Source organism: Dendrobium catenatum, unplaced genomic scaffold (genome assembly GCF_001605985.2).
Source record: "Dendrobium catenatum unplaced genomic scaffold, ASM160598v2 fragScaff_scaffold_3, whole genome shotgun sequence".
Taxonomy (NCBI): domain Eukaryota; kingdom Viridiplantae; phylum Streptophyta; class Magnoliopsida; order Asparagales; family Orchidaceae; genus Dendrobium; species Dendrobium catenatum.
In genome coordinates, this window is record NW_021318465.1 from 70,244 (window position 1) to 92,791 (window position 22,548).

At 33.2% G+C, this 22,548-nt stretch overlaps 1 protein-coding gene across 2 annotated transcripts in view; it reads left to right on the plus strand.

Annotated features, from left to right (window-relative positions):
• Positions 1 to 22,548, plus strand: part of LOC110115201 (lycopene epsilon cyclase, chloroplastic) — an 83,537-nt gene that overhangs the window by 35,612 nt on the left and 25,377 nt on the right. Inside the window, exons 6-10 of one of the 2 annotated variants that reach the window (XM_020848373.2) lie at positions 472 to 615; positions 686 to 793; positions 17,355 to 17,451; positions 17,651 to 17,779; positions 17,906 to 18,038. In XM_020848373.2, coding sequence (XP_020704032.1) covers positions 472 to 615; positions 686 to 793; positions 17,355 to 17,451; positions 17,651 to 17,779; positions 17,906 to 18,038 — 611 coding nt within the window. Of the gene's footprint in view, positions 1 to 471; positions 616 to 685; positions 794 to 1,717; positions 2,080 to 17,354; positions 17,452 to 17,650; positions 17,780 to 17,905; positions 18,039 to 22,548 lie in introns of those variants that run through there. The other variant, XM_028694189.1, reaches the window with a different exon arrangement.

A 22,548-nucleotide genomic window follows, 5' to 3' on the forward strand; every position in this document is an offset into this window, starting at 1 on the left:
AGAGTGGCCGGTGACGACTAGCACCTGCCTTGCGTTAGCAATGTGTATCGAACTAGAATTGACTAGGGTTGAGGAGTTCAACATAAATATGATATTCAGCCATTTGCACTTGTTATGATTTAAACCCATTCCAATGCATAAATATATACTTTATTAGATAATGTCCAAAATCAGATAATTCTTTTATTTCCATTGGTACTCTAATATGCCATATCATGCATTATGCAAAAATCATGGATGCATTTTGACTTTCTACTTTTTAACACACTATGGATTGTGCAAGCACATCCAGCACTAGCCAAGTAGCCATGCATGCATATAGGTAAGGATTGCACTATTGACGCAACTCTAGATATTCAAGATTGTATGCTAGATATTTTTTAATTTATGGTATGTTTCTATTGATTATTATTAGTCTCAATTACATTAAGTTAAATGATAAATCCTTTAAGATTGATTTCTAATTTTCAGGTGGGAAATAATCCGTATGATCCGAGAACAATGGTTTTCATGGACTACCGTGACCACGTGAAAGGAAATATGACTTCTTCTGATGAAGAATATCCAACTTTTCTTTATGTCATGCCCATGTCATCCACAAGAGTCTTTTTTGAGGTTTGCTTTCCACTTTTGTTTTCATGCTTGTTTTGCGTGAGGTAGTATTCCGAGTGTAATCTAATTGCAGGAAACTTGCTTGGCTTCAAGAAACGCCATGCCTTTTGATCTTCTTAAAAGTAAGCTAATGTCCCGCTTGGATGCTATGGGTGTTCGCATATTGAAAATATATGAAGAGGTAAGATGTTGGAGAAACTTAATATTCATCAATTATATAAACCTAGTTAATTGTACATTCATTTCGGAGAAGAGATGCTTTTGAATGGACTATGCCAAACATTTTATTCTTCCTATGGTTTCATTATGAGAAAAGAATTTTGGTTCGAAACCCATCAAGAATGTTTCAGAATATGCAGCTTCTTTCATTTAGCATTATGCATCATTAATCTATTTAACTGTTGGAAAGTTATTTTTTTATAATTTCCCATAAGTAAAAATCAATGAAACTTTGTTAGTATTGAAATTGACTAATACCGCTACTTGGTGTAAAATGAAGAAAAAAAGGCACAATTGAAGTTCACATAATTGTTGATTTTTCTTTTAAATGTTGTTTCATTTCTTGCAGACTTTTTGATTTCTTAGCTATTTTAAAATATTTCTATGATACATGCTATAGAATAATATTGCTTTTAGCTGCTTTTCTCCTGGCCAGTTGTTTTTTGACGTAGGCTCCTTGTTTCACATAGATTGCTTGTGCATTAGAAGCACTTTGACCTTTTTATTTGAACGGGACTTCTATTAGGAGGGTGGAAGACCTAATACCTAAGTTTCTCAGTATATTATTAAATATATTCCCCTCAACCCATAAGCTTACGCTAATGAGGGCCACTATTTCTATACTAGGACTTTGATAAGCTTCTTGATTGATCAAGAAGGGAAGACATCTTTTGAGTAGGTGCAAACTCCCAGAGCAAGCGAGGAATAAGAGAAAACAGAAAATTTATTTCATTTATAATGAATACATCCTTTACTTGCTATTTATAGAGTTTTTCTTAACCCATCCAGCAAGGTCTTTTATTAGAACGGTTTGTTTAAACAGTAGATACAATAATATAAAAAAATTATTTTTTATTAATACATCTATTGCTTGTAAACCAAACAGGTCTATTTGCTGAACTGGAAGCCTATAACCGAATCAGTTTGCTGTTTGGATCAGCTGGGCGAGCTAGGCAGCTGGGCTACGGACGATGGGATGCTGTTTGGAACAAGTGGTTGGCGTTTGGGGCAGCTTGGTGGGAGCGGTTGTAGTAGCTGGATGGAGACTGGAGAGTTGATGTCTATACCTATGTCCGTGTTCTTTTTAACTCTTAGTCTATGTTTCACCGATACGGATACGGTGACATGGATATGATACGATACGGATTCGGGACATGTCAATTATTAAAAGTACATGATACAGATACGGTGTGAATACAACATTATAATTTACGAAACATACATGAAAATTAAAAAACAATTATAGCATAATAATTGAAATGACAAAAAAATATTAAAGCAACGTCATATTTAATCGTGTAGCTTACAATATTAAAATAAAAGTAAGCATAAAATTTTCAGTACAACATCAAATACATAAACATAACCTGTCTAGTGCATGAATTTTCAATTATCTGTGGAAGGAATAGTAGGATTAGCTTCATCAAGGACTTGCCTTTGGATGTCTATATCATGTTTAATAAATATCATTGCTTCCAATACATGCTCATCAAGTGAAAGATTAACAATCTCTAATATTCTTATATTATCAAGGGATTTAAATACATCTCTAGCAATATACCACATCTTGTTATCTCCTTCTATACAAGTTGAAGTTTTTCTTGATAGAAGTCGAAGGTTTTTTATGCACAAACTAAATCTTCTATCCGATGTGGAGTAATTTTGTTCCTCTTCATTTATTGGATGGAGTATGCGCTAGCTCCGATTTCTTTCACAATAAGGGGACGATGAAACCTGACCAAAAAGTTTTTATGGCGATTATTTAAAGTAGATGTGCTGAAGCTCCATAAATCAACCATCATATATTTGGATCCATTCTCCACCTATCACGTAAGGACTCTTGGTCACCAAAGTCTTCTAAATAACCAAAAAACTTAGCAAGCCTTATATTGACAATTCTTCTCTCATTTGAACAATAACATTTCAAACATGTCTTTTTTATATTTGATATTTCTAAATCTTTCTGTGGAGAAACTCGTTGATGATCTTTTTGCAAATATTCTTTATTTAAATATATTCAAATAATGGTAAAATAAAATAAAAAAGATAATTATTAATCTACAAATTGTGAAATAATAATGAAAGAAATTTTAAATTTTACCTTGGATTTAGTGAGCGAGCTAAGCAATGTAGAGGTGTGTTACTTTTTCTCTACCTATCTTCCAAAATATTATATAGATAATATCCTAGAAGCTGTAGTCTTCATAAAGTACCTTTCTTTCATATCTATATATGATTTCTTTTAACTTGGCTAATATAGAATTTCATATCTAATAAATAAGATATGAACAACACTTATCTGTATCCGCCACTCTTAACATATCATAAATTGGATCAGTGAAACTTAAGATGTACTTAATATCATCCCACCATTGATGTAGATACAATAAAAAAACAGACGCAATGGATAGAACTTAAAACAAACTTTATGAAAATAAAGATGGACAACTAAAACTTGACAAACACGACAAGAAATACTAGGAGATTTTTTAAGGAAATAAAGAAAATTAAAAACAAAAGCTATCCTCAGACAACCGTCAGTAAATCTACCATGATCATTGGATGCTTTCCCATCATTGGATAGCTAAAAAGAAAAGAAAATAAAATAGAAAACAAAATATACTATTGTTCAAATAAAAGAAAAGTACAGAAATTCTTGATAGCATCAACCATACGTCAGCTAAAACCTCTCTTCAACATATCTTGCATTTCCAACATCATCTTCTCGATAACAAGATCATTTCTCACAAATCACCATAGATTAAAGGGCATTTTTTATTTTTTTGAATCTTCTTAACATAACTATAATTGAGCAAAATCGTGTTTCAGCAACTGTAAGCATTTTCAAATTAGAGAAATCATTGAACATAGAGAGTTTCATGGAGAAATTCATAATAAAATTTCTAATTACAACTATATCTCCTGCAATCACATGATCCAATGACATTCCTTATAAATGATCTCATTTGACTCCGTATTCTTTGCCGCATAAATGTTCTTCAAAGAAAGATTAAGCATATGAACAACACATGGTGTCCAAAAATCTGAGGATATGCTTGCTCAATAAGGAGGCATGCAACTCTAAATACTGGTACATTATCAATATTGACTTGAATGATATTTGAAGGCTTAATCATCATGATTATTTCTTTGATCAAATTAGAAATAAAGAACTTTACTTTATATTGTCCTTCACAGTTTACAGCTTTAATAAACATAGAGTAGTTCTCTGTTACATCTATGAAGTTGATAAGTGATATTATTTGTGGATCTGTCTACCCATCACAAACCAAACTAACTCCTTTTTCCTTTCAAACTCTTTTAGTTGGCTCAAGCAATTTTTCAATGTTAGCCCTCTTGCTTTATAACAAAATTGTTCTAATGTCATTGTATCGAGGTGGAACGTAACTTGTGAACTTATTATTACAAGCATATGTAAATGCATTCTTGTAATGTAGATTTCTCGTCAGGTTGAAAGGAAGGCCAGCTGAGTAAAATATTCTTGCTATTTCTCCATCTAATTGTTCTCTCATTTGCAAATTAAAAGCTTTTTCCAAAGAACTAGCTCCAACTGTTTTTTTTCTTTTAGGTTCGTATCTCTCTATCCTAAATGGCCATTTGTTCACAGTAATATCATCAGTTAAAATTGAAGAAGATGAATGATATGAAGCTTGGGTATTTGGAAGTGGAATCTCTTTAGGAAGTTCTCTTCTACTCCTTTGCTCAGTTTCACTAACATTCTTTTATAATTTAGCTAATTGTGATGAGTTTATTTTTGGACAAGTTTTAATCCTATGCCCAACAATCTTTAACAAATAAGCCTTAACTCTGTAGTATGATCATTTATATGTAGCATTACAGTAATTGTATTTGAATGCAACATTACCAGCACCTTCAAAAGTTTTTCCTATTTTTGTGACATGGTTCCACAAAGGTTTGGTATCTTCGATGTTGGGCTCTGATGAACTATCAGGAGTCCCACTTTCACCGCAACTAGTGCTCATTATCCTAAGAAAAAATATAATGATCGACACAAATTGTGGATTCAAATGATCGATATATATTGACAAATTTTCATGATATAATATATCTATATATCATGAGATAATTTAAGAAAATAAGCTTTCAATCTAAGTTTCTAAATAGTTTGAATAAGCTACAAACCTATTTATACAATTGTTTGAATTTCAAGATGAATGTGTAAAAAATGAATATTCAATTAGCCACCATGCAGATAATCATTAATAAATCCTCAATTGTATGAAGATAATCATTAACCAAACAACAAACATATAAACCATAAAGAAGAAATTCATAACTAAATGAAATAATCCCTTAATTAACATCATAAGGGATTCTATCAATAAGCACAATCTCATGAGTATAGAACTAAGGCGGAGAGCAATATATATGTTAAACATTTATATTAGAATAGAATTCCTAAACCCTAAAATTGATATATAAAGTAACATTATTGTTAGCATGAATATATACGTGAACACATGATTAGAGATTCATTAATATATAAGTGGATGCATAATTAGAGATTCAAAGTCACAATCTCCGGAATGTCACCGACATTCAAAAACAACACTTTATTCAATCAATTAGGGATCGGCTGAGATGGTGGAACAAATTCCAAGGCGATGATACATAAATCAAGGAATTTATCCCTCGACGTCGCCCATATGATGTTTGATCATAGAACGGATTTCGCCGTTATGTCCGAAATGTCGTCGACTTTCAAAAAATATATATATTATTCAATCAATTGGGATCGACCAAGGCAGTGTCATGAATTTCAAGGCGACGACGTGCAAATCGAGAATTTAGCACTCAACATCACCCAAACAAAGTTTGATCGTAAATCAGACTTCGCCATTTCGTCTGGAACGTCGACAATACCCAAGATACACGACCAATTTGCCCAAAGAAGATTACATGGAAAAATCAACACGTTAAACGAGGTAAAATACATGTAAATCAAGAAATCATGTAATTCGAGATGACTTTGGACTGATTAAAGAATTGATGTCGTCCTATTTAATGTTTATATTAATAATAACAACCTATTATTGACATTATTTAGGAATTTATCCTAAAATCAGAAAGTCAAAACCAAAATCAATTCACATTGGCTTACCTTGGATATGTCAAAATTCTGCTCAAAATCTCGGAAAAATTCTGCGTTTCGATTTGCTGTTGTCTCAATCGAATGTGCAGCCTGGTTAAAATGAGGAGGAATTATTCGGTGCGCATTTCGAACGTAGAGATGCGTCTAGATGTCAATAAAATTTTTACGGGTGGTTTCCCTTTGTGGAAGATGACGATGTGGATTTCTTAGTGGAATTCCGACGTGGCTTCAACATGTAAATCTCGATAAAGGTTAAAATTGAAAATGTCGGTTCATTTCGAGCAGCTTCTTTTCGATTGTCAACATCCAACGTTCCATCTCCGAAGCAAAACTCCTACGTGCATTCTCTCTTCTTGCAATCCGACGTTCTTCTCTGAAGTTCTTGCATTCTCTCCGATGGCGTCACGTTGCCCACCTGCAAAAAGAAAGGTAAGTTTTTTGCGTATTATCTGCTCATGTTCTGCGTATTTTATGCTCATGTTCTGCATATTTTATGCCCATGCTATTCGTATTTTATGCTCATGCTATACTTATTTCATATTTGATAATTGCATAAATATTTGATGCTAGTTATAGGGTATATCATATTTTTGTTGTTTTTAGGGTTTATGCTGAAACATAAATCCTAACATATTTTTAACAAATGAATTCCTTGGATCTTATAAAAAATAAAAAAGAAAAATGGATAAATGTTTTATGCGTAGGTTGTGCATATGTTGTGCGTACGTTGTGCACTCGTTGTGCATACGTTATGTTTATCTTGTGCGCATTCTCCTTAATCGTTCTCCGTGCGTATATAGTGCGTATTCTCTGCGTATACTGTGTACTTTTTGTGTATATTATGCGTATATTGTGCATATATTGTGCACATTTTTACAATTTTTTAACTTATTTTATATTTTTTAACATTGATTTTTTAGATTTATGTTCATCTTATTACCTATCGATGCTATGTTTCTATCAATCTGTGATAATTTTGCTCAGCTTATTTCTTCTAAAGTTGTTGACAGCTTGAAGAGATTAAATATCATACAATTTTTATAATTTCATGAATTCAATCAAAATGTTCCCCTTATTTATGAGCTGATCTCAAGATGGAATATTCCAAAGCAATGTTTAATTCTAATGGGGCATGCTATTCCTTTCACTGTTGATAAAGTGACCTTTCTCACTAGTCTTCCAAATAAAGGTGAAGTTATATCTTGGCTTTTCTTAGAACCAACAACAATTACTTCATTAAAACTTAAGTCGGACATGATGGAGATGAACAAACAATCCCCCCAGAGACCATGTTGAAAACATTTATTATGTATTTATTTTAAATTTATTTTTTCAACTTGTGAACTTTAAAACATTTCGGTTGGTTAGCCGAATAGCAAATAATATAGATGATTTTTTGTCAATAAATTGAGCAGGGTCGATTAGGGAATTTTTAGTTGGAGAGTTTAATAAGGTTTCCACCAAGAATTCAAATAAGAAGTCAGCAGGTTATATCAACGGTTTCGTGCCTCTGCTAATTGTGAGTGCTATATTCATTCTAATTTTTATTTAATTTTTAGAATTTATTTGCTAAAATTATTTTTTATATTATGCAGATTTGATTCCTGGAGCACACTTCTATTTATGCTCCTATTTACACTGACAAAAGGCCCTATTTCCTATGATGAGCCAATGATATTTTATATAATACTGAGACGGTCACTAATTTATTTATTATTTTAAGGAGTAGTCAGGTAAATCTTCCAACGAATTTCAATTAATACCTCTATAAAGAATACGAATTTGCTAACATATAATTTTTTTGCAGATTATTGATGTCCTCCAGGGTGTTACCATGGCTGAAATTAATCTGGTTAACATCATTAAATATTTACCACAGCCCTCCATTCCATCATGAAATATCCACCCGTCAAACCACCCACCAATCTCCTCAGCATACATCACCTCCTCAGTAAGAATTCCACCAATCTCCCATCATTTCCCACCTCAGCAATATCCCCACCAATCTCTTAAGCAACCACTTTGTTTTTTCTGCTGAAGCACTAAATTTTCTCCATAAAAAAATAGTCAACTCCTGTTAAGAAACTTGAACAAAATTCTTTTATGAATTTGAAGGTAGGCTGAGCAGTAAGTTAGAACAAGTTGCTGAAAGAGTAGAAGTTATTGATGTCAAGCTCAACAATTACATAACTCATAGCAAATTATTTTCTGAGAAACTACCTGTTAGCTACTCATCTTCTAATAAGAAACAAAAAACATTCCATGCCCTAAAGAAATCAGATATACCTGATAGGATCCATACCCAAGAGAAACAAGAATTCCAAATCACAGACGAACCTGGTAGGATCCATGAACCAGGAAATGAAAATGAGCCAGTAAAGGATATTGAAAAATTCAAGAGAAAGATTAATGTAAAGAAACATAAACCAATCCAATCTGAAAATGTTTCAATCCCTTCCCAAAATGAGGAAATCAAAACTTAAAAAAGTGAACCAATTCTATCCCACAAAATTGATGAGTCAATTCCAGCCCAAATACAACTAATTCCATTCCAAACTGAACCAATCCTAGCCGATGACGTTGTAATAACTCTTGGGCCTGCAAATCAAAGTGTCGTATTATAGAGGCATTAAGTGTCTGAGTTCTTAGAAGATAAGTTTTATATATCAATGCTTAAAGAAGTTTAATAGAAGGTAAAAACTACAACTATTATGAACTAATAATTTTTTTTGGTCTTTTCGAATGTTGTGCGTATGGTATGCGATTTATTTGCATATGTTATGCTTATTGTATGCATATGTTCTGCATATGTTATGCGTAGGTTGTGCGTATGTTGTGCGTATTCTCATGCGTATGATGTGCGTATGTTATGCACATTCTGTGCTTATTTTATGCATATTTTATGTTTTATTTTTTTGCAGGGACATTACAGTCTATCAATGTGGGAACATTGTTATTTTTATATCTAACATTGATGAATTATTAAATGACAGTTATTTAGCCAATGATCATGTAGATGTGTTTGCCCTTTTATTACATGAGAAGTTTAAACTTATGCCCAAAAAGTATCATAAAATTTTATATATCTCGCCAGTTTATTGGGTTAATATTCAGTTTTAACACCAGTTATAATATTTATTTTTCATTTCTTATATATACTTCTTTCAGAATTATGATGGAAGGGAAAGTTTATCCAAATTATATATGGACCATAAAATTGATTTGATGTACTACATGTAACATTTTGCTACAATCAATCATTGTGTCCTCGCACTGGACCCTTCTGGTTGGATTGCTGAATGAATATAGGTGAAATTTTTATGATTCGTTGCTCAACTACGCGCATAGGACTGTTGTTCCAAAAATCATAAGTTTTAGATCAACTATTTAATTTTTTCAAAATTTATAGAACTAATTCTTACTTTATGTATTTTTTAGATTAAATGCCCTATAAGTTGACATAATAAGAGCTTTTGATTCTGATATCTGAAAATGGAAGATTTCTATAATTATTGGTGTGCTAATTTAGACTAACTCTATAGATTGTATAATGTTTATTTGTAAATACATGGAAAAGATATCTCTTAAAGGCAACACCAGATGGACTGATAATAAAAGTTGGCAAGCATAAATGCCAAAGTATATGGCGGAATTCGTGTATGAACTTTTTTGTTCGAATCATTGAACAATAAGATAGTTTAAATTTTTTTTAGTTTTGTAAATTTTGTTTATAGTTTAAATTTTATATATTGATGAAAATATATTTTTTGTATAGAACTTGGACTTTTTAAAATGTTTTTTATTAAATACGCACAAAATATGCAGCGATTATACATAACATATACATTAATTACGCATGTCATATGCACATCATACACATAAATTATGCAGATGTTACGTCTTCAATTTTTTAATTTGGATTTATTAATTAGATCTTCTTCTTACTTAATGTTGAAAATTTTCTATTTTATATTGATTTGTATTCTATTGATGATGAATAAATTATAAAGGCATAGTTTTTTGTTTAATCAATAATGCCTTAATATAGATGTTATTCTTTTGTTTGAGTGTTAAAGTATAGGAATAGATTCAATGGCCTTAAGAATATTGATGTGACTAGTAATAATGAAGGAAAGATCAATAAGGAAGATGAACAATGGTTTTTTTATTTAGTTTTTATTTTCAACCTAAATTTGAGAAATAGAATAGTTTGTATAGAACTTGAAATTTTTTGGTGTGACTAGTAATAATGAAGGAAGATCAATAAGAAAGATGAACAATGATTTTTTTATTTAGTTTTTGTTTTCAACTTAAATTTGATCAATGGAATAGTTTGTATAGAACTTGGATTTTTTAAACGATTTTTATTAAATACGCACAAACTATGAAACAATTGAGCATAACATTCGCATTAATTACGCAGGTCATACGCATAAATTACGCAAATGTCACACATTCAATTATTTAATTTGGATTTATTAATGGGATTTTATTTCTTACTTAATGTTGAAAATTTTCTATTTTATGTTGATTTGTATTCTATTGATGAAGAATAAATTATTTAGGTATAGTTTTTTGTTTAATCAATAATGCCTTAGTATAGATGTTGTTCTTTGGTTTGAGTGTTGAAGTATAGAGATAGCCTCAATGGCCTTAAGAATCCTGGTGTGACTAGTAATAATTAAGGTTAATCAATAAGGAAGAAGAAAAATAGTTTATTTTATTTAGTTTTTGTTTTTAACCTGAATTTGAGAAATGAAATAGTTTGTATAGAACTTGAACTTTTTTCAATGATTTTTTTATTTAGTTTTTGTTTTCAAACTAAATTTGATCAATGGAATAATTTTTATAAAACTTGGACTTTTTTAAACGATATTTATTAAATACGCGCAAAATACGCAGCGACTACGCATAACATACGCATCAATTATGCAGGTCATACGCACAGTATACGCATAAATTACGCAGATGTTACACATTTAGTTTTTTAATTTGGATTTGTTATTGGAATCTTATTCTTACTTAATATTGAAAATTTTCTATTTTATGTTGATTTGTATTCTATTGATGAAGAATAAATTATTTAGATATAGTTTTTTGTTTAATCAATAACGTCTTATTATAGATGTCGTTCTTTGGTTTGAGTGTTGAAGTATAGGAATAAACCCAATGGCCTTAAGATTCTTGGTGTGACTAGTACTAATCAATGTTGATCAAAAAGGAAGAAGAATAATGGTTTATTTTATTTAATTTTTGTTTTCAACCTAAATTTGAGAAATTGAATATTTTGTTTAGAACTTGGACTTTTTTTAGTGTTACTAGTAATAATCAAGATTGATCAATAAGGAAGAAGAACAATGATTTTTTTATTTAGTTTTTGTTTTCAACCTAAATTTGAGAAATGGAATAATTTGTATAGAACTTGGACTTTTTTAAATGATTTTTATTAAATGCGCACAAAATATGCAACGATTACGCAGGTCATACGCACATTATATGCATAAATTACGCAGATGTTACGCATTCAAATTTTTTTATTTGGATTTATTAATGGGATCTTCTTTTTAATATTGCAAGTTTTCTATTTTATGTTGATTTGTATTCTATTGATGATGAATAAATTATTTAGATATAATTTTTTGTTTAATCAATAATGCCTTAATATAGATGTTATTTTTTGGTTTGAGTGTTGAAGTATAGGAATAGACTCAATGGCCTTAAGAATCTTGGTGTGACTAGTAATAATCAAGGTCGATCAATAAGGAAGAAGAAAAATGATTTATTTTATTTAATTTTTATTTTCAACCTAAATATGAGAAATAGAATAGTTTGTATAGAACTTAGACTTTTTTAGTGCGACTAGTAATAATCAAGGTTAATCAATAAGGAAGAAGAACACAATTTTTTTATTTAGTTTTTGTTTTCAACCTAAATTTGAGAAATGGAATAGTTTGTATGGAACTTGGACTTTTTTAAATGATTTTTATTAAATAGGTACAACATACATAGAGATTACGCATAACATGCGCATAAAATACGCAGGTCATACGCACCTCATATGCATAAATTACACAAATGTTACACATTTAATTTTTCAATTTCGATTTATTAATGAGATCTTCTTTTTTACTTAAGGTTAATAATTTTCTATTTTAAGTTGATTTGTATTCTATTGATGAAGAAAAAATTATTTAGGTACAGTATTTTGTTTAATTAATAATGCCTTAGTATAGATGTTGTTATTTGGTTTGTGTGGTAAAGTATATGAATAGACTCAATGACCTTAAGAATCTTGGTGTGACTAGTGATGATCAAGGTTGATCAATAAGGAAGAAGAAAAATTTTTTATTTAGTTTTTTTTCAACCTAAATTTGAGAAAAGGAATAATTTATATAGAATTTGGACTTTTTTAAAATTTTTTTATTAAAAACGCACAAAATACACAACGATTACACATAACATACGCATAAATTACACAGGTTATACGCATAGCATACACATAAATTACGCATATGTTACACATTTTATAAGCACAAGATACGCAGAAATTACACATAACATACTCACAAATTACTGAGAATCATTATTATTTACAAATAAACTTAATACATTTAAACAATTATTTCAAAAGTGCATAGTCACAATAATATACATTTATAGAATTATTGCTCTTATTCAATGATATCCATCATCATATTCATGAACTTTGCTGGTTGCACTCTAGTGGACCTGCGAGTTAAGTTGCGATTCATGAATTCCTTTGTAAATCATTCGGGCATGCCTGTGAAATCAGACTGCTGAGCTGATGGCTGATTGGAGGGTGCGCCATGTATGAATTTCTGTGTAAAGCATTCGGAGATGCTTGTAAAATTATACTGTTGAACTGATGGCTGACTAGAGGGTGCACCTTTTTGAATTCCTCTGTAAGCATTCGGACATGCCTGTGAAATTATATTGTTGAGCGGATGGAAGACTGGAGGGCGCGTCGTTTATGAATTCCTCTATAAAGCATTTGGAGATGCATGTGAAATTATACTATTGAGCTGATGACTGACTTGAGGGTGCGCCATTTATGAATTCCTCTGTAAAGCATTTGGAGATGCCTGTGAAATTACATTGCTGAGCTGATGGCTGACTAGAGAGTGCGCCATTTAGAGGAGCTGAACACATTTGTGATGTTTTTTCCTTCACGCGTGCTTTTCCTATTAATAAAAATTAATCACAAGAAAAATTAGTGACAATATACAGTAATATATACAACAACAAAAAACTTCAAGCCTATATCCCAATACGTGACTTCGGCTACATGAATCCTTTTTCTTCCTTGTGTTCTATTAAAAGTCAAATTCTCGTTTAAATCTAATAAAGAAAGATCATTACTAATATTTTATAAGCAAGTCTTTTTAGGTGTACCTTTGCCTTTCTTAAAATAAGTTTACCTTTACCTTTCGTATTAAAGAGGGAGTTGAAGGTAAACTTGACTTATGGAGGTCAACCTTAGAGTCTAAAGGTTTTTTCTTGAGTAGATCTAAAATTGAATATATGGAGTGTAATTTTAGTAGCAATAGAACTAGTGAGGGGATTATGACTTTGGGTGATCAAGTCATTAATAAGAGTACACGTATTAGATATCTTGGATCTATTGTTCAGAGTGATGCTTAAATATATGGGGATATTATCAGCAGAATTCAAGTTGAATGGTTGAAGTGGAGGAATGCATCAGGCTTGTTGTGCGATAGAAAAGTCCCCCTCAAACTTAAGGGAAAATTTTATAAGATGGTGGTGAGACCTGCAATGCTTTATGGTGTCGAATGGTGGCCATTAAAAGAGAAGCATAATACTAAGTTAAGTGTTGCAGAGATGTGGATGCTTAGGTGGATGAGTGGATTTACCCTTAGAGATAGGATACGAAATGAGCATATACATGAAAAGGTTGGAGTAGCTCCAATGGAAGATAAGATTAGAGAGAGTTGCCTTAGATGGTTTGGTCACATTAAACGGAGGACTTCCAATGACCCGGTTATTAAAGTTGAGTTATTATATTTGATTTATGTTAAGAAAGGTAGAGGTAGACCTCAAAGGACTTGGTTAGAAAATATTATAAATGACATTTTTCTATTAGATTTAAATGAGAAATTGACTTTTAATTGGGCACAATGGGCAAAAAAGGATTCATGTAGATGACCCCATGTAGTGGGACAAAGTTTTGATGTTGTTGTTGTTATATATGGATCAACTGATGAATGTTTTTTAAAGCCTTTTTATCTTGAACTTTTGATACATGCAACTTCAACTTATTTATCACTTTCATTCTAAATACATTACACTTTGTCTAGGGATTGACTTTGATCTTATTCACATATCTCTTTGCAATGAGTTCAGTGTTCAAAGTCTTAGTGTGATAATTTCATATATAAGTATCTCTTATAAAGTTCTAATCTGCCATGAATTGTTGTTTTCATGTTTTGAGATGTATATGACAAAAATGGCATATTGGCCTTCTGCAAATGACCTTTCATCTTTTTATAATTCCTTACAAATTTAATTATTTTTCCCGTCAAAATTGACCAATTCTTAACCAACCGCCTTCCCTCATTCTATTCTTGCTTTAGTGTTTTATCATAAGAGGGCTTTTGCCGGAAAGATTGACCAGCATCATTGAAAGTCTTCTATCTAATCGAATGCCTTTTGTGCATAGATGAAGTCTTTCTCTTCCATGGCCTGCTTTAGAAATGGCCTTCTTCTTCAAGTGCCGAAACTGTACGCATCTCCCGACACTTCACTAACGGTTTTGAAACTAAGTCACTACTAAAAAGCATGCTAATTTCAAAATAGCGACATGATGAATCTATCCTAAGATTTAAGGCTATTCATTTCCAAATTTCATCTTCCTCATCAGTATATATGCTAGTATCATCACTTGAGTTCACACAATCACTATCACAATCTTTCCCCTTCAAAGTTGTAGTAGAAAATTCTTCAATTGATTGAATGTTTTACTTCCTTTTAACCTGAGGTCATGCATATTCAGTCAAATCATCTACATTATCCTCAACCAAATCTTTTTTCATCTCATTGTTGCTACCATGAAAATCTTCACACTCATCTGAATTAACACAGACATAGTGTGCATCATCATTGTCATCACTATTACTTTGTTCTACCTCTAAATATCTGTTATAACCCTTTTCATCCATATCTATATTTACTTCAATTATCTCGGTTAAACCACCAAATAATTGAAAGAAGTTTAAACCTTCAAGCCATTCTTTGTTGATTCTCCTTGATTATTAAAAAATATTTCCGCGACATTTTGTTTTGTTCCTATTGTAAAATTTGCATAAGCATGATGCTTATTAGAAGAAATTGAATCCCATACAAATCTCAAAAGAAATTATATCTAGCATGTGTGAGGTCTAAATGGAATTATCTTCCACAAGATGAACTCAAAGAAATTAATTTTGACACGTGTATAACCTTAAAAAAAAAAGTAAATTTAGCAAATATAAAGCCAAACCAAACCAATTTCTAAAAATGTCAAGCTCAAAGGAAACTAATCTCAAAAAACATATGCTCGACATGATGAACTCAAGCACCAAAAGGGCCCAAATGGAATCAAATTCTTCAAACATAAACTCAAAGAGATTAAATTCATCATGTAAAATATCAAATTAATTTAATTTAGCGAACATGATTAAAGAATAATGAGTTGCAACAAACATCATATCTAAAATAATTTTTGCAAATTACATTTCAATTGAACTCAAATTCTAGCTAAATGAAATTCAACTAAAATAATTTCAACAAATACATTCTAGCAAAATATAATTCTAGCATAGTGTAATTTTAACAAAATGATTCCAATAAAATTGCACTGCTCATAGATATATATATCTCTACATATCTCATGCAAAACCCAAATCAAGTATACTAAAAAATGGATATATCAATGACACCTCTCAGAAATATCAACTTAAAGGACCATTTCATTGAGCCAAAAGTTGTCGACTTCATTGGAAGAATTGAATATCGCCTTCGTGGATACGGTGTGAGGAATGCTGGACTATTGTGTTCAACACTGGGTCGATGTTGTTTGGTGTTTGTCGTTGGGGGTTTGATGCTTCTTGGGGTTCATTGCTGGGATTCGATGCTACTGGGAGATCGTCCCTAGGTTAGCAAGTGAGGATACCAAAAAGAAAAAATTTCCTCCGCAAGCCACATATATGTTCGTATGCAACAAGACGAAGAAGCACCAAAAAAGGTGGTAGAGAAAATGTTGTGGAGGTTGCGATTGGCTGGGGGTTTGATGCTTGCGATATGAGAATTCATTCACTTTCTATTTCGTCTCCCTCTCGGTTGGTTTTGACAATTTTACTACTCACACGAATTTTTTGTTATTCCTGATATACCCTACCTCAATGTAATGTAATCATTTATATTATTTTTCACTGTTAATTTTTAATGGTTGGACTATTTTGATTCTTTTTAAAAGAGTTGAAATGACCAAAATGATCTTTTAATATAGTTTAGAATCAATTTTGTCCTTCATAAAGAGTTAACGGATTATTTTGGTCCATTTCTCTTAAAACTTTTTTTTTTTTTTAATTTCTCTTAAAACTTATTTAACTTATGGTTGCATAAAATTATGTGTGTTATAATTCTATGTTTCAAGTTATATTTATTAATGCATTGAAAATAGATCATGTAAGTATGGAGTTTACAAAGAATCATGAGCATACCAAAAGTCAATCTTAGTTGTGGAATGTGACCCTTTGATAATTTTTCAAGAGATCTCATCTTGAGTTACATTTATCTAGAAATCTCATGTAGAGTTGTAGGGTTGCATTGCATGCCCAAGGGATCATTTTGAAATGACAAACGAAGCTATTTAAGCCCCAAAAACTGCTAATTTTATTACTATTTCGCTGTCCAATTTGTATTACCCTTTCCATTTCTCCTAATTTCTTTAAGGGAGTAGGGAAGAATTTGTTGCTCAACCTCCAATGACTCATAAAATGGCCTCTTACTAGCTATTGGAGGAACGAAGTATTTTAAGGATAGTTTGGATGCATAATTTGGCTAGATTATATTTCTTTTTGTTTTTCACTATTTCATCATCCAATTAAACATTTATTTGAACTAAACTGTTGAGAACCAAAACACTGTAGAGATAGTTCCTTGTTCCAGCATCCTTACATTTCATAAATGTTCACCACAAATCTGCAGCACAGTTACAATCAGTACTACTTATAAGATTTGTATTATATGTCCAATTTTCTTGTATCATGGACCCGAGCTTTGTTATTGACTATGTTAAGTAGTTATTTTTGTTGATGATGATGATGCCAGGATTTTTGATGGTATTTAAATATCTCAGTTTGATTTTTAGGAATGGTCTTATATACCTGTTGGTGGATCCTTGCCAAGCACAGAACAGAAGAACCTTGCATTTGGTGCTGCAGCCAGCATGGTGCATCCAGCCACAGGTTCGAGAACCATACTATTGAAACATGCAATCATTATTATTATGATAGCGTTATCTTAACCATTAAGGGAATTAGCCTCCATTTCATTCATGTTGATTGATAAATGAGGTCTTAATGCTATTTTATGCAAATCTTTACCAAAAGAAGTAAAACATTTATTTATCTCAAGAAAAACATTATTTTTTTTCTTAATAAACAGGATATTCAATTGTCCGCTCCCTGTCTGAGGCTCCAAAGTATGCTTCAGTGATTACAAATATATTGAAGAGAAATGCTTATTCCAGACAAATTAAAATCAAAGGAAATGTTTATAATCCTTCTGCTCTAGGTTTGAAATTCTATTTATTCAATCGTTGCTTTCAACAGCACGTCGGTAGATTATAAATTTATCATTCATGCAACTGTGCTATCTGCCTATCTATAAGATGTTTTTTGTTCTCATGACATATTTCAGCATGGAGAACTCTTTGGCCACAAGAAAGGAAACGGCAAAGAGCATTCTTTCTTTTTGGATTAGCTTTAATATTGCAGCTTGATATCGACGGAATTAGAATATTTTTTCAGACTTTCTTTCGCTTACCTGATTGGTATGTGCTTTCTTCTCCTTGCTTCCACATGCCAGCTGATGATGCCTGCATGCAGTATAATAAAGCAAATATATGGGATAATGTTTGCAACATAGCAAGTGAAACTTATAATGACAATTAAAACAATTTCTTTTCAACCATTTAAAATAAAGAATTCTCTTTCATATTTTTCAATTATCTACTTTTATTGGACATAAAAGCTGCAACTTTTTTTTAATTGTTTTCTTATTTGAAATTCATACTTGCATTCATGTTCCTTTAAGATTGTTGGTTTTTTTTGTTCATGCATTCATGAATTAAAGCTAACATCCTTGAATAATTTTTAATTTTAGTGCGAAATAAAATAATGCTATGTTGGATGTGACAAACTAAATGATCTACCCTTTTATTGGCATTGTTCTTGTTGCATTCTAGAATATTCATGGCGATAGGAAGAGTTTGCTATCCTAACGCTGCAGAAAAATACCTTACACACAAATGAATAATCCATGACACACATGGGAAATTGGTTTCCTTATGTTCATTTTACAAAGCCTAGTTGAAACAATTCAACTTTGTTGGTTGAAGATTGCAGTGGTGCAGTCTTCTTTTTTGTTGGAGTAGATGGGATTACAAAAGGTGAATTTTGGGGGTTTTTTGGTGTGATAATGGAAAAGAATGTTGTAAGGCGATGTCACTGATGAGTGTAAGGTGGATGACAACGATTGTCAATGTTAATAGTGGCTATGATAGGCTGTAATGTTTGAGAATGAGTAATGGAGGACAGCAAAGGTTTGGCAGTCATGGCCATTAGAAGATGGAAGGTGGTGATCATTAGAGGATATACAATAGTGGACAAGTGATGGTAATTTACAGTGTTGATTGTATTAGTTGTAAGATAAGTTAATACTGCCATCTATGTTGCTCCGACACACCTCTTGAAGAGAGAATGCAGTGTCGGACACGGACACGTGTCCGACACGGCAGGGACACATGTCGGACACGGGAGACATGTGTCCAATTTAAATAATGTTTAAATTTAATCTGCACAGCTGGGACACGTTTCGGACACGGCTGAGACACATGTCGGACACGCCTGAGACACGCGTGTTCTATTTTTTATGATACAATTATTTTAATTATAAATATATGATATCCAATGAATTATTATGAGAGAGGACTAGATAAGTAGAGAAGTATAGAAGTAAATAAATACATTCTTTGTGATTTAGATTAGATGATAAAGAAATATTATGGGAGAGATCTAGCAAATTAGAGAAGTAAACATATACAAAGAAGAACCAACTTTGATTATATGATATCCAATGAATTATTGCAAATCTTTCTCTTGATGAATCAGAATTGGAAGCAATGATATTCAATAAAAATGGTATTGAAGGCCAAAAACAAACCTCTGAAGCTAATCCTAGTAGTTGAAGCTTGAATGCATGATGTTGTAGTAAGTGGCTATTTGCTTATGTTTTTGTGGTTGTACTAGAAGTTTTGTACTAAATATTTTATATTATAAGCTAGACAAATTATCATGTCATTCATTTATTATTGTTTGTTATTTTTAATATGATGTTACATTAATATTTACACACTATATTGTTGACCTCTACGGTTAAAAAAAGAAGATAAAATAAATCCCATACCCGAGCCATGCACATCGCACGTCGTAGCCACCCTTCGCACGTCGCGGACACATCTACGACGCTACTCCCACGTCGTTCGCACGACCTCGTATTGTTAAAAAGCTGCGAGAACAAAGCCTTCGGGCTCCTCTCCAACTCTTGCTGGCTTTCCCTCGCTCTCTCTTCCTCGCGCTCGCTCGCTCTCCCTCTCTCGTACGCTCTCTCCTCTTCCATCTCTATGTCGAACACCTCGCCCCAGCGACGACTTCCCATTCCCGCCGGATCGGAAGTTAAGGCAGTTTGATCGGAAGCGACAACACGAGCTCGCTGGTTCGGAAGGTAATTTCCTTTCGTTCGTGTCACTCCTCCGGCTCCTACATCGCTGCTCGACTTTGCTAGTTCGACGGCTTACCTTTCTTTGCAAATCGGAAGTTCCGGCATCTAGGTCGGAAGCCACGATAGGCGCCCGCTCGCTGTGAAGGGAACTTTCTTCCTCCCATATCCCTCTCTGGCTCCTTCGTTGAAGTTCGACCGTGCCCCTTCGACGACTTTTCCTTCCAATTGGTTCGGAAGTTACAACATTTCGGTCGGGAGCAACAACTGGAGCTCGCTCGTTTTGAAGGCAACTTTTTCCCTTCCACCACCTCTTCAGCCCCTTTAGCTGTTCGACTCTGCTCGATTCGATGACATTCCCTTCCTATGGGATCGGAAGCAAGGACGGGAGCTTATTGGTCGTGAAGGTAACTTTCTCCCTGTCGAGCGCTTTCTCGGCCAAAATCCTGCAAATCTGCCTAACAAAGGGAATGCTAATTATAATTAATAAAAATAAAAAAATGCTTGCTCTCCTTCTAACTCAATCCATGAGTCCACTGCCAACCCACGAAGGTACGAATTTTCTAAACTCAAATTCTCGCTTTTGTTGTATACGGCAGACCGAAAAACTGCCTATACACGCCTTTATTGCGCGTGGTGGGATGGGACCCTAGTCCGACGCCTACGACGAGGCGAGCAATCACCTAAACTCTACTTCTGCGTTCGTGGCGCACCGGAAAACCGCCTATACATTCCTTTATTGTGCGTGGTGGGATGGGACCTTGGTGCGACGCCTACGGCGAGGCGGGGTTACTCATAAGTACCCTCAAGCGAGGGGAAAGCAAACTGCATTTTTAAATAGGTACCGAAGATCCCATACACGCCTTTATTGCGCATGGTGGGAGGAAAGAGCACGGTCTCGGTGTCCTCGTTTGAGGACACCTACCATACACACCTTTATTGCGAGTGGTGGGAAGGCCCAGTTTCTCGTAGTTTTCCCCTAAACGGGGGAGACGTCGGGAGGCTATCGAAATTTCAGGTGAACATACGACCGTACTCGGACTTGTTTGAATTAAAAATGACGAGATATGGACTCAAATGAACAATGACTCGTGGACTTGAACCTGAACAAAACTCAAATAATTAATAAAAGATCAAACCCATACAAAATAAAATCAAACTGGAACCAAACTCAAGTCAATACGAATATGAAATTGAACCTGCAAGAACTTCAGAAGACTCTGAACTCATACTTGAACTTGACATGAACAATTAAGAATCTGAGCTCAACCGGACCACAAGAGGCTTGAATCTCCAGAGGCTTCAGGACACCTGAACTTCTACTCAAACCCAATCTACAATTTGAATATGCATACTGGATTGAACTTGAACTATATTCAAATCTGGATTTGGATATTGGATCTAAACAAAGTGTAGAATGACATGGACCTCTGAATGATCAATAGTCAAGCTTCAGGATCATTAAATACATTTTTGAAAATACTAAAATCAAGTTATAGCTTCAATCAATCAAATGTATATCATCAAATAGTTGTGACACTCCCTATGCAAGTGGAGGGATTTGGCATGCAAGAAAACACATCGGTCCCTTATAAGCATAAGGAAATTAACACACAAGTGAATGTGGCAAGTGGGCGGCTAATGTATGTGAAGAAGTCAATGATGAGTGCAATCAACCCGATAGTCAATAACAATCTGCTTATAGACACATCGACCTCCTATAAGTTATTGAAATTCATACGCCATAAATTCAACAAGCTACTAACAAACATGTATGAGCAGGTGCAACGAACTCCTACAATAGTCCTATGAGGTTAAAAGCAACATGCTTACAAGGACAACAAATGATTACAGAATGCATGGTGTTCTCTACACGCATTATTGAAACCTCCAACGCTAGAAACATTGCATGTTGATTGAAGAAGGCAACACTTCTACTTGATAGTGAAAGATCCGTCCCCATAAACAAGTGCAATCAACCAAACCGCCTGAGATTGGTGAAAGGTGGATATGATGTAGGAACAATGGGTCTTCTACAAACACTTCCAGGAGGTTGTAGTGGATACAGCGGTCCCCTGCGAATACATACAAGCTGCTTGTGGATAACAACAGTGGATATATTGTATGTATAATGAACCATTGTGGACACAAATATAGATATCACCTACGACAGCAGTGATTGAGATGCTGCAAAATATGTCGGGTAAGAAGATAACTCGATGTACGAAAAGGGACCACCCCCTGGCAGAAGGAAAGAGATGTTTGAATAAATTAGAACTAAACTTCCTGGTGTTCCAAAGTTTCTTTTTAGTCCTGTACTTAAGAAGAAAATAATTCTAGTGTCCACAAACACCAGTGTGGGCTCCAAAAATTCGGCCCCAACCTCCCTGCCGCGCATTGATTGTTCGCTTTTGCTTGAGCGAGGGAGTTTTAACGAATAAGTTCTGGGGTAAATTTTGGAAGGCAGATGGGTTTGTAGATAAGACACTACCCAGAGATTTCGCCCTCATTTTGCGAGGACTTTATGATCTGAGTTCTGGTTTCCAATAGGCGCAAGCCCCTAT